This window comes from Thalassophryne amazonica, chromosome 15, assembly GCF_902500255.1.
Source record: "Thalassophryne amazonica chromosome 15, fThaAma1.1, whole genome shotgun sequence".
In the NCBI taxonomy this organism is placed as follows: Eukaryota; Metazoa; Chordata; class Actinopteri; order Batrachoidiformes; family Batrachoididae; genus Thalassophryne; species Thalassophryne amazonica.
Window position 1 is genome coordinate 32,670,276 of NC_047117.1, and position 14,775 is coordinate 32,685,050.

A 14,775-nucleotide genomic window follows, 5' to 3' on the forward strand; every position below is an offset into this window, starting at 1 on the left:
ACGGCCCAAATTTCATATTTAAGTGCTAAAATAGTGCAGGAGTCATAACAAAATGTTTATTTAACATATTGCATGGAATTAAGGTAATAAAAAAGGTAGAGCAGGAGTCATAATTTGACATTTATTAATAACATGGGATAAAGGTAACAAAGCAAACAGCATTCAGAAAATGAACCATTTTAACTAGTCTTAAACTTGAAATCAAACTAAGAATGAATAAAAATACACATTAAATTTATTTACAGCGGTTTAAGATAAACAGAGTGCCTCTCCAACTCCATGGACACTTGAAGCTCCTCGTCAATGCAAAAAGTCACCGTGGAAAGAAAGTCACACATTAGGATTTATGGTGTGTTTGATGTTTGTTCTTTTAAGCTGTGTTAAAATAGAGATAAAAAGTTTAGAGAAAGAACTGCTAACTTACCTGAAGTGAGATGTGCATCCCTAGTCCAAACTGCTAGCATTCTGGCATGGGTGATCTTGAGTTCTTCTACATTTGCAGCCACCTGTACAGAAAGCCAGCACTGCGACAACTGCATTTGCTTGTTACAACCACACTTGCATCTGCAGGTAATCATCAAGCTGCAGCTTTTGGGGATTGCTGCAACAGACATCAGTTTGGGTTCCAGGTGTCCATTGATGACGTTCCATCCCATTTCCTCTATAGGTGGTAAAATTGGATTTGTTTTGTTTGGATTTGTTTTGTTTACTTGTCTCCATACTAGAGCTTGATAATGTGCACAGGTTTTACGCCGGATGCCCTTCCTGACGCAACTTCACATTACATGGAGAAATGTGGCAGGGGTGGGATTTGAACCTGGAACCTTCTGAATTGAAACCAAGTGCATTAACCACTTGGCTACCACCCCTTGATATAAATTATACTTATTAAATGAGAATTACTTAGTTTCGAAAGGTACTGTTATACGTTTTTACGAACAAAAAATGAAGTGTGGCGGTGAGATTTCTCCTGAATTAAAAAGTAAAAGCCCCCACATTCATGCCCATTCGTGATGTTGAGATAACCCCCAAAGTACACATGGCTTACAAGTACTGACACGAGGCTGCTGCTTCAGTGATCCACAACCGGAAAATTTTCACGTCGGAGGTAAATGCGTGCAGCAGTTAAACAGCAAGACTGACACACTGACATTTTCTATCCAAGTAAGTAAGTATTTTTTCCCACTCTAGAACCAAAAACACCGAATGGCTAACTCACCTTTGCTGCGTCTTAGAGATCGTTACTTTCAAACTTGCAGGAATGAGTGAGTGAGAAAAAGCGCGCACACCGCAGACACCGAATGTTTTGATTCCTCTGCTGATCACAAAGATGGCTGGATCCGGTCGAGTTTGTGGTCGTTTGTAGACAAAACATCATTCTTTCCATTGGTACCAAGTATTAGCTTATTCGTTCTGATTATGAGAAACATCGGCGCAAATACTACAGCAGTGATCCGGAACTGGCAATGATCGGAACTGGGCAAGTGACTGTATCTATTTTCATAAGAAATTCGCATGTAATTAATCATTAAGCACATCTAAAAGCTAAGTACTGGAAGTCTTTGAGATATTTCCATTTAATGTGATCTGAGAGCTCCACAAACATCCATCCATCCATTCATTTTCTTTCGCTTCATCCGGAGTCGGGTCGCGGGGGCAGCAGCTCAAGCAAAGCCGCCCAGACCTCCCAATCCACACACACCTCCCCAGCTCCTCCGGGGAAACCCCAAGGCGTTCCCCAAGCCAGCCGAGAGATGTAGTCCCTCCAGCATGTCCTGGGTCTTCCCCAGGGCCTCCTCCCAATGGGACGTGCCCGGAACACCTCTCCAGAGAGGCGTCCAGAGGGCATCCGGAAAAGATGCCCAAGCCACCTCAACTGACTCCTTTCGACGTGGAGGAGCAGCGGCTCGAGTCCGAGCTCCTCCCGAGTGACCGAGCTCCTCACCCTATCTCTAAGGGAGCGCCCAGCCACCCTGCGGAGGAAACTCATCTCGGCCGCTTGTACTCGCAATCTCGTTCTTTCGGTCATGAGCCAAATCTCATAACCATAGGCGAGGATCGGAATGTAGATCGATCGGTAAATCGAGAGCTTTACCCCCTACTCAGCTCTCTCTTCACCACGACGGTCCGATACAGCGACCACATCACTGCAGATGCTGCACTGATCCGTCTATCGATCTCACGCTCCATTCGTCCCTCACTCGTGAACAAGACCCCGAGATACTTAAAGTCCTCCACTTGAGGCAACACCGATCTGAAGAGGGCAAAGCACCTTTTTCCGGTCGAGAACCATGGCCTCGGATTTGGAGGTGCTGATTTTCATCCTGGACGCCTCACACTAGGCTGCAAACCGCCCCAGTCCACGCTGAAGGTCCTGATTCGACGAAGCCAGCAGAACCACATCGTCTGCAAACAGCAGAGATGAGATTCTGTGGTTCCCAAACCAGACCCCCTCTACACCCTTCCTGCGCCTAGAAATTCTGTCCATAAAAATAATGAACAGAACCGCAAACATGTTCATCGATTTTCCGATCAAGTCATGACTGCTTCTTTCCTTAGCTATGAATGTAATCACTTTGCAATGATATATAGTGATTTGTATGTAGAATCTTTAATCTGTTCAACCACCCACTCCACCAGGTGATTTCCTGATTAACTGATTCCACCTGCTCAAAGTGATGCTAATCAGTGAAATCGCCTGCTGGAGTGGGTGGTTGCAAAGAAAGCCTGCAACCTCAGCCCTTTCTGGAACGACTTTGAGACCTCTAACATCTTTGCCCCTTCTATACTGCAGGGCGACACTGGCGGGGTGTTGAACCTCTGTGCACATGTGACGTCACACATCGCTGTTATAGCAGCGGGCATAGCTTTAGACCAACCATACAAAATCGTTCCTAACTTTAACATAAGTGATCACAAATGCCTACAACTTTTCATATGGGCTCTCAATATCATAATCTACTAACCCAGTTGTAAATTATCAGTGGGTTTTCTTTTCCTTGAATGTGGAGGCATTTTGTAGTGTCTGTAGACAATGATAGCCATGGCTCGAGCAAAGGACCATAATACTTCCAAATGAGAGTGTTTGAATATAACTCAGTAAAATGTACCCATATAAAATTCACAGAACTTTGTTAACCAACCATCAAATTCAGAAATAGCTAAATTTTTAGGTGTTTTCTTCATTATAGATTGTAGCACAGGACGTACCATGCAGTTTAGAAAATTGTAACTGTGGTAATAAACTCATTAAAATATTAAAACTTTGATGCTGTATGTATCATTTAACATTGATAAATATATATTAAACTGATTTCATTAAATCCATGACGTAGGTATTTTAAGTAGCCATTGTGACATTGTCTACGGACACTACACCTGATGAATGGAAACTCCTTAGTTGTTCTAAAATTTATTATTGTGCAATATTTTCTGTGTTTCTGTGCTATGACAAGTGAATGCCAACACAAAACAAAATAATGCTGTAGTATTGAAGTACGTGGATTGTACATAGATTTCTGTAATGTAATATCATTGTTGACGGACACTACAGTTATTTTGGACAAATGGAACACAAATCTTCACACTTGATATTTCGGAAGCCTTCAAGCAATATATTCCAACTTTCTCACACTGTCTATTTCAGGTCAGCACAGAGTAATTAACCCCAAAATATGTTTACATGTGACATATTTAATGCATATAAGGTGTTTTATCACAACATAACTTTTCTGTAAATTATATATCAACGACAGATTTCAAGTTCAGCTGCCTGACATTATCCAGAACAAGCCGGTCACTGTGCATATGTCTGACAAATACAAACTTGAGTATTATATATCAAAATAAACAATTGATCTTTGTGTATTTTATTATGCTTGTAACTGCTGTAAAGGAAACAGCCACACATTTTGTTCGTATGCTCCAAAATAATGATGAAAATCACCTGACGTTAAGAACGATAAAGATGCATAACATTAGGTACAAGAATGATAAATTAATCTGGTTTTCACAGACATTATTGCAACAGTTTACAGGCACATCTCAATCAATTATCAGTCATACTGAGCACAAAAGTATTTCCCAAAGCTTCCATAACAGTACTTTTTCAACAGTAGTACACTTGATAGTGTACAAAGTCTCTATAACATGAGCAAAAGTAGGTTAAAAATTATAGATGGGTTTGTTTGTTATATTTTAGTTTATGAAATTTGTGGCAACTGTTCCTTTAATATGGCCTTTTTGTAATCGAATTGAGTCTCTGAAGACGATGTATGCATCCAAACATTCAGTGGGTGTTCTTCTGCACCCTGCCCAACCATGTCCACATGAAAGGGCTCTGGGCCAAAACATGGCCAGCGGGCCGCAAATTAGCAGCTCTGAAAGAGGCCAATTTAACAAGGTGGCGTCCGACCACCCTATCACATTAAGAATCACAAGTTTTATGTTATTTATTTTAATTTTAAATGACAATAACATAGACATCTGGTGTGAAACAGACATTAGTGAGAAGGAGCTATCATACCACCAACAGATCATGTACATGTTGAGTGTGTTTCATGAAAAAGGTCTAAAATTATATTCAGAGCTTGAGGGTAATGTCCAACACTTATGTTGACGGGAGTGTAAGGCCCCATAAAAAACAAAACAAACAAAAAAAATTAGTTTATCATCCTTGATCAGAAAAAAGTGGTGAGGTAGGTCAGATTTTTTATTATTATATTTTTTTACTTAGAAACAGGTACATACCACGTCATTTCAAACCTGAAAAATGACACATACAGCGCTTGCATACCAAGTGAGGAACTGAAAATATCTGATATTTTTAAATAAATATTATTTTGATGTTGAATACAGTCAGTGTACTGCATGCTAGTAGTGTGATAATAAAGGATTATTAACCGAGTGCTAAGTCTGTATGGGAAAATATCAGACTGAGGCGTTGATAGTACAGACCGAGCATAGCGAGGTCCGTGCAAAAAAATAACACTGAGGTCTGATATTCCCGTACAGACCGAGTAAGCAAGGTTAATAATTCATTTATTACATGGCTATTAAACACGCAAACTTATGGTATCTCCCAAATATGAAAGCTGCTGAGATTTTTGGGCTCTTAGTCACATCTGTTCACTTTCTTCCCCTCCATGAAGAACTTGCATAACAGATGGTCCGGTGTCATTGACCGATCAGTCCCCTCCTGCACCCAAAGCGATAAAAGGGGATAATGTGATTATGTATGGGCACTGTTCTGTATATCACTGTTTCTTAAAATGGTACATTTATTGTGAAATGCCACTTTAAATATTTTGAGTTTGAGTCTATGCATTCTTATACATGGCATTTTTAAAATTAACCTCCCTTAATTATACCAATATTAATGCTGAGCAAAATACTTTTTCCCAATTTCTACTGTACATATTTTCACCCAGATTGGTCTTGTGTTTGTTATAGTCTGTATTTGCATCAGTTTTGATCTTCCATTGAGTACCTTAACATCCTTTTCTTTTTCTTGTGATTAAGTATGTGCTGTATAAATAGGAGCAAATGGGTGAAGCTGGACACCCAGAACAGGAATTGAAGGAACTGCCTGTCAATGGTTAGCCACACCTTTTGGGTTGCTGAGCAGCGTTACGAGTAGTGAGGGGACCAGTAATACTTTAACTCATTACCATGGAGCAAACTGAGCCCAAGCCTGCTACCCCGAACCGGAGCCCTGCACCCAGTCCTGCACCAAGCCCACTGCCAGATGCAAGTCCTGCAGCAAACCATGTGGAGGTACAGTAGTTCAACCATTCAAAACGTATATTATTGACTTTGACCTAATTTTGACTTATGGACTTCTATTTCCTTCTCCAAACTGAAAAGCATGTGTTGTTTTAAACATACAGTCTGAAATTATGCAGCCTTCCTGTTACTATCTAGCTCCTACTTCTTATACTTTGCCAATCAATTTTTGGGTTAATTTAATTATTCTGTTTTTAATGTATGATGTTTTTGCTTTGCACATTTTTAGCTTGGGAACCTGCTTTAATTCTGTAGTAAAAGTAATTTGAAATGTAGCTGCAAAACCACTCTCTGTATGTTCAAGTGCTGTATGAATTACAAACACTAATTTTCTGGTCTGAGTCCATATGTTCACATTACTCTTTGTCAGGAAGTGTTTTCCTGGACTCTGGTGAAGTGACGTACCTTAATGTCAACATATTGATGGGGAGCGCCACTGTTCAGGGTGCAACATTCAAAGGTTGAATGAGTACTTATCAGTGTTACATTGTTAAATTGTAAACACACGGAGTGGCCAATGGTTACATTTGATGCACCTAACACCAAATATGAGGGTTCATAGTCCATATTCTGCGGATGTTTGATTTGCAGCAGGGGTTAGTTGCATCTCATGAGAGTTCACATTATTTCAATTGGAACACAGGATGATCAAAATATTGAGTTCTTATTATTTGTTGCTTCTACATTGCTGTCAGTTCACCCTCACCTACATTAACGCTTTCAACAGGAGCTCTATAAACATGTTACAATAATCAACATAGTCTTACTGTTCACACACTGTACAACCTTCTGCTCTGCTCTCCGGCTGGAGTGATAAATTACACTTTGTTCCCAAAACAAACCACGCTTCAAAAAATAGAACACTGAATGTGTTTGGTAAAGTCAATGTAACGTAATGCAAAACAACATTAAAGCTGGAATTGATTACATCAAATAAACAATATCTCTCTAAATTAACAAACACTTATAAAACACTACAAAAACACTACTACTTTAGCACAACAAAACATCGCTGCAGTGTTTCTCAATTTCTCAAGTTGTGCGGGTGTGGAGCGGCAGGGAGAGGAGGAGGAGGAGGAGGAGGGAAGTGAACATTTAGAGCTTCTCTCAGCAGCTGTGTGTGCACACACTCCTCCTCCAACACCCCAGACCACGAACAGAATACCACAACTGCTACAACAAACAAGCAAAATAACCCAACTCTTCCCAAATAAAAACCCAAAAACGTCCACAGGTCCAAAGAAGACCTGTGTTACATTACACGCAACATATACTCAACAAAAATATAAACGCAACACTTTTGGTTTTGCTCCCATTTTGTATGAGATGAACTCAAAGATCTAAAACTTTTTCCACATACACAATATCACCATTTCCGTCAAATATTGTTCACAAACCAGTCTAAATCTGTGATAGTGAGCACTTCTCCTTTGCTGAGATAATCCATCCCACCTCACAGGTGTGCCATACCAAGATGCTGATTAGACACCATGATTAGTGCACAGGTGTGCCTTAGACTGTCCACAATAAAAGGCCACTCTGAAAGGTGCAGTTTTGTTTTATTGGGGGGGGATACCAGTCAGTATCTGGTGTGACCACCATTTGCCTCATGCAGTGCAACACATCTCCTTCGCATCATCCGTGAAGAGAACACCTCTCCAACATGCCAAACGCCAGCGAATGTGAGCATTTGCCCACTCAAGTCGGTTACGATGACAAACTGGAGTCAGGTCGAGACCCCGATGAGGACGACGAGCATGCAGATGAGCTTCCCTGAGATGGTTTCTGACAGTTTGTGCAGAAATTCTTTGGTTATGCAAACCGATTGTTCAGCAGCTGTCCGAGTGGCTGGTCTCAGACGATCTTGGAGGTGAACATGCTGGATGTGGAGGTCCTGGGCTGGTGTGGTTACACGTGGTCTGCGGTTGTGAGGCTGGTTGGATGTACTGCCAAATTCTCTGAAACGACTTTTGGAGACGGCTTATGGTAGAGACATGAACATTCAATACACGAGCAACAGCTCTGGTTGACATTCCTGCTGTCAGCATGCCAACTGCACGCTCCCTCAAATCTTGTGACATCTGTGGCATTGTGCTGTGTGATAAAACTGCACCTTTCAGAGTGGCCTTTTATTGTGGGCAGTCTAAGGCACACCTGTGCACTAATCATGGTGTGTAATCAGCATCTTGATATGGCACACCTGTGAGGTGGGATGGATTATCTCAGCAAAGGAGAAGTGCTCACTATTACAGATTTAGACTGGTTTGTGAACAATATTTGAGAGAAATGGTGATATTGTGTATGTGGAAAAAGATTTAGATCTTTGAGTTCATCTCATACAAAATGGGAGCAAAACCAAAAGTGTTGCATTTATATTTTTGTTGAGTGTATATACATACATGTAGACTTGTAGAACTCAACGGAACTGTTGATTACAGTGGACTGATAGGAGACTTTTTTTTTTTCTTTCGCCAACCTTCTGTCAGGCTGTTTGGGGCCCAGAGGTCAAGAACCGGGTATGCAATCACAGTCTCACTATCAGTTTTTTTTTTTTTTTTAAATAGTCCTCAGAGAATCTACCACAACCACTGCTCCCTTCTGTCTGTTATGTCATCAAAAATAATGAGTGGATCAGTCAGTCGACAATTTTTCAATCTTTTAGCAGTATTTAATATGTATACTGGGGAACTGATTCATAGAAATGTTTTATAACCCAAAGTCTTCATTGCCTAGATGAGCCTGTTTCCAGCAAGTTCATGAATACCTGCTGGAACTCATTGATCTAAGTGGTCCGTTCCACAGTAGCTCATTCATGATTACTGAGGCAAGATTGGCCAAAGACTGCAATGTTCAATTGAAGCAGTCAATCTGAATTTTCTTCTTTTCCCCCAGACAGAAAAGAATCAACCCACACAAATTTCAAACCAACACCACACAAAGATATATCACACAACAATAAATCCAATCATTAATCACTCTACTGAAATATAATCTTAATCAGCTTTGCTTAACATCTGTTAAGTAGGTGAAACTAACCAACTTTTACACCTTATCCAGTGTACAAAAATCAACCATATTTTAACCACTTCATTCCAGTTATATGATCATTCAATATGGAAAGTAGGAAATGATAGTATTATTGTCTTTGAGTTATCATCTTACAAGCTGAAAAGTTTTATTTCATCAACAGATCTATTTCAGAATTCTCCCTCAAAATACTCTATCTTTTACCCTGGACACCAACTCACACTCATATACACGTACAAAATTGATTAATGTGCACTTATTTCTCAGTATCTCCACACTTTAAAATGTTTGAGGAGCCAGCAACTGTGACCTTGACAGTTTTATCTAAAACAATTCACAATAATTACACACAATCTGTCTATATAGCGACAGCAGAATAAAGTAAGTAAAAATTGATAACAAGCATAATCTTCTCGAAAAGAAAGAACTGCAACCTACAACCCCTGGCAATAATTATGGAATCACCGGCCTCGGAGGATGTTCATTCAGTCGTTTAATTTTGTAGAAAAAAAGCAGCTCACAGACATGACACAAACCTAAAGTCATTTCAAATGGCAACTTTCTGGCTTTAAGAAACACTATAAGAAATCAGGAAAAATAATTGTGGCAGTCAGTAACGGTTACTTTTTAGGCCAAGCAGAGGGAAAAAAAAGTATGGACTCACTCAATTCTGAGGAATAAATTATGGAATCACCCTGTAAATTTTCATCCCCAAAACTAACACCTGCATCAAATCAGATCTGCTCGTTAGTCTGCATCTAAAAAGGAGTGATCACACCGTGGAGAGCTGTTGCACCAAGTGGACTGACATGAATCATGGCTCCAACACGAGAGATGTCAATTGAAACAAAGGAGAGGATTATCAAACTCTTAAGAGAGTATATCATCATGCAATGTTGCAAAAGATGTTGGTTGTTCAGTCAGCTGTGTCTAAACTCTTGACCAAATACAAACAACATGGGAAGGTTGTTAAAGGCAAACATACTGGTAGACCAAGGAAGACATCAAAGTGTCAAGACAGAAAACTTAAAGCATTATGTCTCAAAAATCGAAAATGCACAACAAAACAAATGAGGAACGAATGGGAGGAAACGTCTGTGACCGAACTTTAAGAAACCGCCTAAAGGAAATGGGATTTACATACAGAAAAGCTAAACGAAAGCCATCATTAACACCTAAACAGAAAAAAAACAAGGTTACAATGGGCTAAGGAAAAGCAGTCGTGGACTGTGGATGACTGGATGAAAGTCATATTCAGTGATGAATCTCGAATCTGCATTGGGCAAGGTGATGATGCTGGAACTTTTGTTTGTTGCCGTTCCAATGAGATTTATAAAGATGACTGCCTGAAGAGAACATGTAAATTTCCACAGTCATTGATGATATGGGGCTGCATGTCAGGTAAAGGCACTGGGGAGATGGCTGCCATTACATCATCAATAAATGCACAAGTCTACGTTGATATTTTGGACACTTTTCTTATCCCATCAATTGAAAGGATGTTTGGGGTTGATGAAATCATTTTTCAAGATGATAATGCATCTTGCCATAGAGTAAAAACTGTGAAAACATTCCTTGCAAAAAGACACATAGGGTCAATGTCATGGCCTGCAAATAGTCTGGATCTTAATCCAATTGAGAATCCTTGGTAGAAGTTGAAGAAAATGGTCCATGACAAGGCTCCAACCTGCAAAGCTGATCTGGCAACAGCAATCAGAGAAAGTTGGAGCCAGATTGATGAAGAGTACTGTTTGTCACTCATTAAGTCCATGCCTCAGAGACTGCAAGCTGTTATAAAAGCCAGAGGTGGTGCAACAAAATACTAGTGATGTGTTGGCGCGTTCTTTTGTTCTCATGATTCCATAATTTTTTCCTCAGAATTGAGTGAGTCCATATTTTTTCCCTCTGCTTGGTCTAAAAAAGTAACTGTTACTGACTGCCACAATTATTTTTCCTGATTTCTTATAGTGTTTCTTAAAGCCAGAAAGTTGCCATTTGAAATGACTTGTTTTGTGTCATGTCTGTGATCTGCTTTTTTCTACAAAATTAAACAACTGAATGAACATCCTCTGAGGCCGGTGATTCCATAATTTTTGCCAGGGTTGTATGTACATAAACAAAATTCATGTTGAAAACGGAGAACTCCTTATCTTTGCGAGTGTGTACATTCACGCGCAAAGTGTCTATTCTTCCCACACATCCAACATGTCAATTTCCTCTTTATATCACTCCCATGGGCTTTGCCTCTGGCCGCTCTGCGGCGCTGACCTTTGCCCTATCCTACAAAATACACTTCTTCCTCACACATCATTATGACTGCTCCGGCAGGTTTAAAAACTGCTGTTTTTGGTGCAAAAGCATGGTCTGGTATTTTTCACTCCACATCTCTCTTGCCTTTTTGTAAAATCACTGGTGTTCTCTTTTATGGTATCAAATGACTTTGTTGTGGAGTTTAACTGTAATTTTCCCAAGAAGTTAACTGTCTCTCGCCACATTTTTAAGTGTTCAGGTGATGCTGGATCTTTGGTCATCGTCTGTGGTCTGGTGAGTGTAAGGAGGTGGAGGAGGCGCACTTGCTGTAGCTTCAGCATTATCTGCGGCTTGTTTCTGTGTAGGCTCTCAGTTGTCCAGGTGGTTTCCATAGTAGAGAAGCTTGAATCTTTGACTGGACTGGCTTCCTTGACGCGAGGACGTTTCGCTTCAAATCGCAGAAGCTTCCTCAGCTAAAATTCTTGCTCTGGAAGTCTGACTTCTGTCTGACTCTTGTAGAGAAGAATAAAACAGAAGCCAACAAAAGCTGGAGTTTTAAACCTAACCAGACCCCTCCTACTGAGAGGCAGACTGCTATAGGCTAGTGACTAAACAATAGCTCTAATTAGCAACTGTTGTGCTGTAGTTAGCACACCTAATGGCAGGACAGCTGTCCCTCTAATGATGGGATGAATGCCTTTCTGATGGCTCCCTTGATGACGTGAATGACTCATTACCATGAACAAAAGACTGAAACTCCTTTGACCTGAGTACCCCATTGTAAACAGGGGATAAAGTGTGTCTCAGACCCCCTCCCCGGTTAAGGCTGGGTTTCAAACGTTTCACAAAGAATGCCTCCTTGACCCCTCTCTCAAACCATTTCTTCTCTCTGGCTAATATTTTAACTTCCTTGTCCTCAACGTGTGGTTAGTGTCTTTAAGGTGGAGGTGAACCGCAGACTGAGGTCCACTGGCGCCCTCTCTGCGGTGCTGGTATACCCTTTTGTGTAAAGGTTGCTTTGTTTCACCTATGTAGTGTTCGTTACAGTTTTCCTGACATCTGATAGAATACACTATATTGCTCTGTTTGTAACTAGGGATCATGTCCTTAGGGTGAACTAATTTCTGTCTCAAGGTGTTAACTGGTTTAAAGTAAACTGGGATTTTGTGCTGTCTGAAGATCCTCTGTAGTTTTTCCCCTACTCCTGCTAAATAAGGGAGAGACACTCCTCTTCTTCTTGTCTCCGTCTCCTGTCTATCTGGTCTCTTTGTTCTCTGGGACTTCTGCACTTTGTCCAGGGACCATCGTGGGTACCCACATACTGTGAGGGCTTTCCGGACACGTTGTTGTTCTTTAGTCCTTCCCTCTGCAGTTGTGGGCACCTGTAGGGCTCTGTGTTGAAGCGTCCTGATCACCCCAAGCTTGTGTTCAAGGGGGTGGTTTGAGCCGAAGAGCAGATATTGGTCAGTGTGAGTTGGTTTTCTGTAAACCCCTGTCTGGAGCTGCCTGTTCTCTCCAATCGTAACATCACAGTCCAGGAAGGCTAAATGGTTGTTTCTGGTATCCTCGTGTGAACTTGATATTGGCGTCCACCGAGTTGATGTGTTCTGTAAAGTCCTCAACTTGCTTGATTTTGACCCATGTGTCATCAACATATCTGAACCAGTGACTGGGAGAGATGCCTGTGAAAGACGTCAAGGCTGTCTTCTCCACTCGCTCCATGTACAGATTGGCCACAATGGGGGATACCGGAGACCCCATCGCACAACCATGAATCTGCCTGTAGTAATTCCCCCTAAACAGGAAATACGTGGTGTTGAGACAGATCTCCAAGAGTTGGCAGATGTGGTCTGGTGTGAGTTTGGTCCTTTCAAGTAGAGACACATCCTCCAGCAGTCTCTGCCTCACAGCTGAGACGGCCTCAGCAGTGGGGATGCAGGTGAACAACGATGTCACATCAAATGACACCATAGTTTCATCTGCCTCCAGCTGTAGGTCCTTGATCTTGTTCACAAAATCTTGTGTGTTCTCCACATGGTGGTCTGAGTTACCCACTAGAGGAGCCAAAATCCACTTGAGGTACTTGGCCAAATTGTACGTGATGGAATCTGTGCTACATACAATAGGCCTGAGTGGCACGTCCTGTTTGTGGATTTTGGGCAGTCCATAGATGCACGGAGTGGCGTCCCCAGGGTACAGTCTGTAGTATGTCTGCCTGTCGATGAGTCCCTCTTTCTCCAGGTTTTGGAGGTAGCTAATGATTTTCTTCTTATAGCCGCTCGTGGGGTCCCTCTTCAGACGTTCGTATGTGTTGGAGTCACTGAGCAAGTTGTTGATCTTGGCCGGAGAAGAACGGAAAGCTTTGTCAGCACTGCAAAAGGACCAAAGCATCCTTATCCTGCCAGCGGATAAAAGCAGATGCACGGTGGTCCTGAACACATTGGACTACATTTATTCTTCTCTACAAGAGTCAGACAGAAGTCAGACTTCCAGAGCAAGAATTTTAGCTGAGAAAGCTTCTGCGATTTGAAGCGAAACGTCCTCGCGTCAAGCAACCCAGTCCAGTCGAAGATTCAAGCTTCTCTACATTATCTGCGGCTGGGTAAAGGGCTGCGCCTGCATTCTGCGGAGGGGGCCTCTGGCTCCCTCCCGGTGTCTCTTTATCAATTTCATTTTTATTATAAAAGATGCTCTTAAGTTCGTCTTGTCCCTGCTTCAGTTTGTTTTTGACTTTATTCTCAGCCTCACGCTAACTGTAGGCTTCACTTTTCCACTTTAGTGCATTTTCTAACCCACACTTTTTATTTTTATTTTTGCTTTTTTGCAGAGTCCTTAACTTTCCTCTTTATATTATCCACTAATTCTGTTGTTGTTTCTGGCTGTAATTTCCCTGAGAAATTGAACTGTTTTTGCCACATGCTTAAATGTTTAGGTGACCCGGGAAATTTAACCTCCATATACCTAAAATCATTAGACTGTGGTTGTGTGTCATGTTGGCTGTGAGAACAACAGCAGTTACCCGTTTTAGCTGATCGTGGGGTTATCTCATAGGGAGATCTAAATGAACAGGCTGTTGTTCTTTTTTTCACTGTTTGGTCACCGATCAGTCTGAAAAGTGTCACCACTTCGACCTCTGAGAGGTGGGTGACCTTGCTTATGGCTTCTTTCCAGACTCGTAGGTTCACAAACAGGTGTGGTGCGTATAGAACGCTTACAACGTACTTCACAGACAGGGCTTCATTTCTGCCAGTGGGTTAAAAGTGGTGACAGGCCCCCCGCGATTCAGTTGCGAACGTCCTCAGTCGTAAAAACACACACATTCACACAAACACATTCACACCACTGCACTTCAGCTGTTATCACGTTTTAGCTCCGCTGTTATCACGCTTTCTGCTCCAACCGGTTTTTATATCAGAATTTATATAATATATTTATATCAGAATTTTACGGCTCGCCCACCGAAGGTTTCACCGACCTAAACACTGTACAGTTTTTACGTGCTGTTCCGGACCCAAAAGTGGTCTTTTAGTTGTCTCTTGCTTTATTAATTGCCAATTGTAACCGTTGCCGGCTCAATCTGGAGCCAACAGCCAAATCAGGTGTCTGACACAGCGGGAATGCAGCGCGCGCACGCGGCTCCGTAACAGATGGTCTTTAACCGCTGCGCCACCTGACTTTTCTCTTTCTCTCTGAGTAAAATTTAACGCTTTACAG

General features: G+C 41.5%; 1 protein-coding gene across 2 annotated transcripts in view; it reads left to right on the forward strand.

Moving 5' to 3' along the window:
• Nucleotides 1-14,775, forward strand: part of si:dkey-162b23.4 (sodium/hydrogen exchanger 9B2) — a 64,615-nt gene that overhangs the window by 1,478 nt on the left and 48,362 nt on the right. For both annotated transcript variants that reach the window (XM_034188300.1, XM_034188301.1), the window contains exon 2: nucleotides 5,539-5,775. In XM_034188300.1, the coding sequence (XP_034044191.1) occupies nucleotides 5,671-5,775 (105 nt within the window). In that variant the 5' untranslated portion in view covers nucleotides 5,539-5,670. The remainder of the gene's footprint in view (nucleotides 1-5,538; nucleotides 5,776-14,775) is intronic.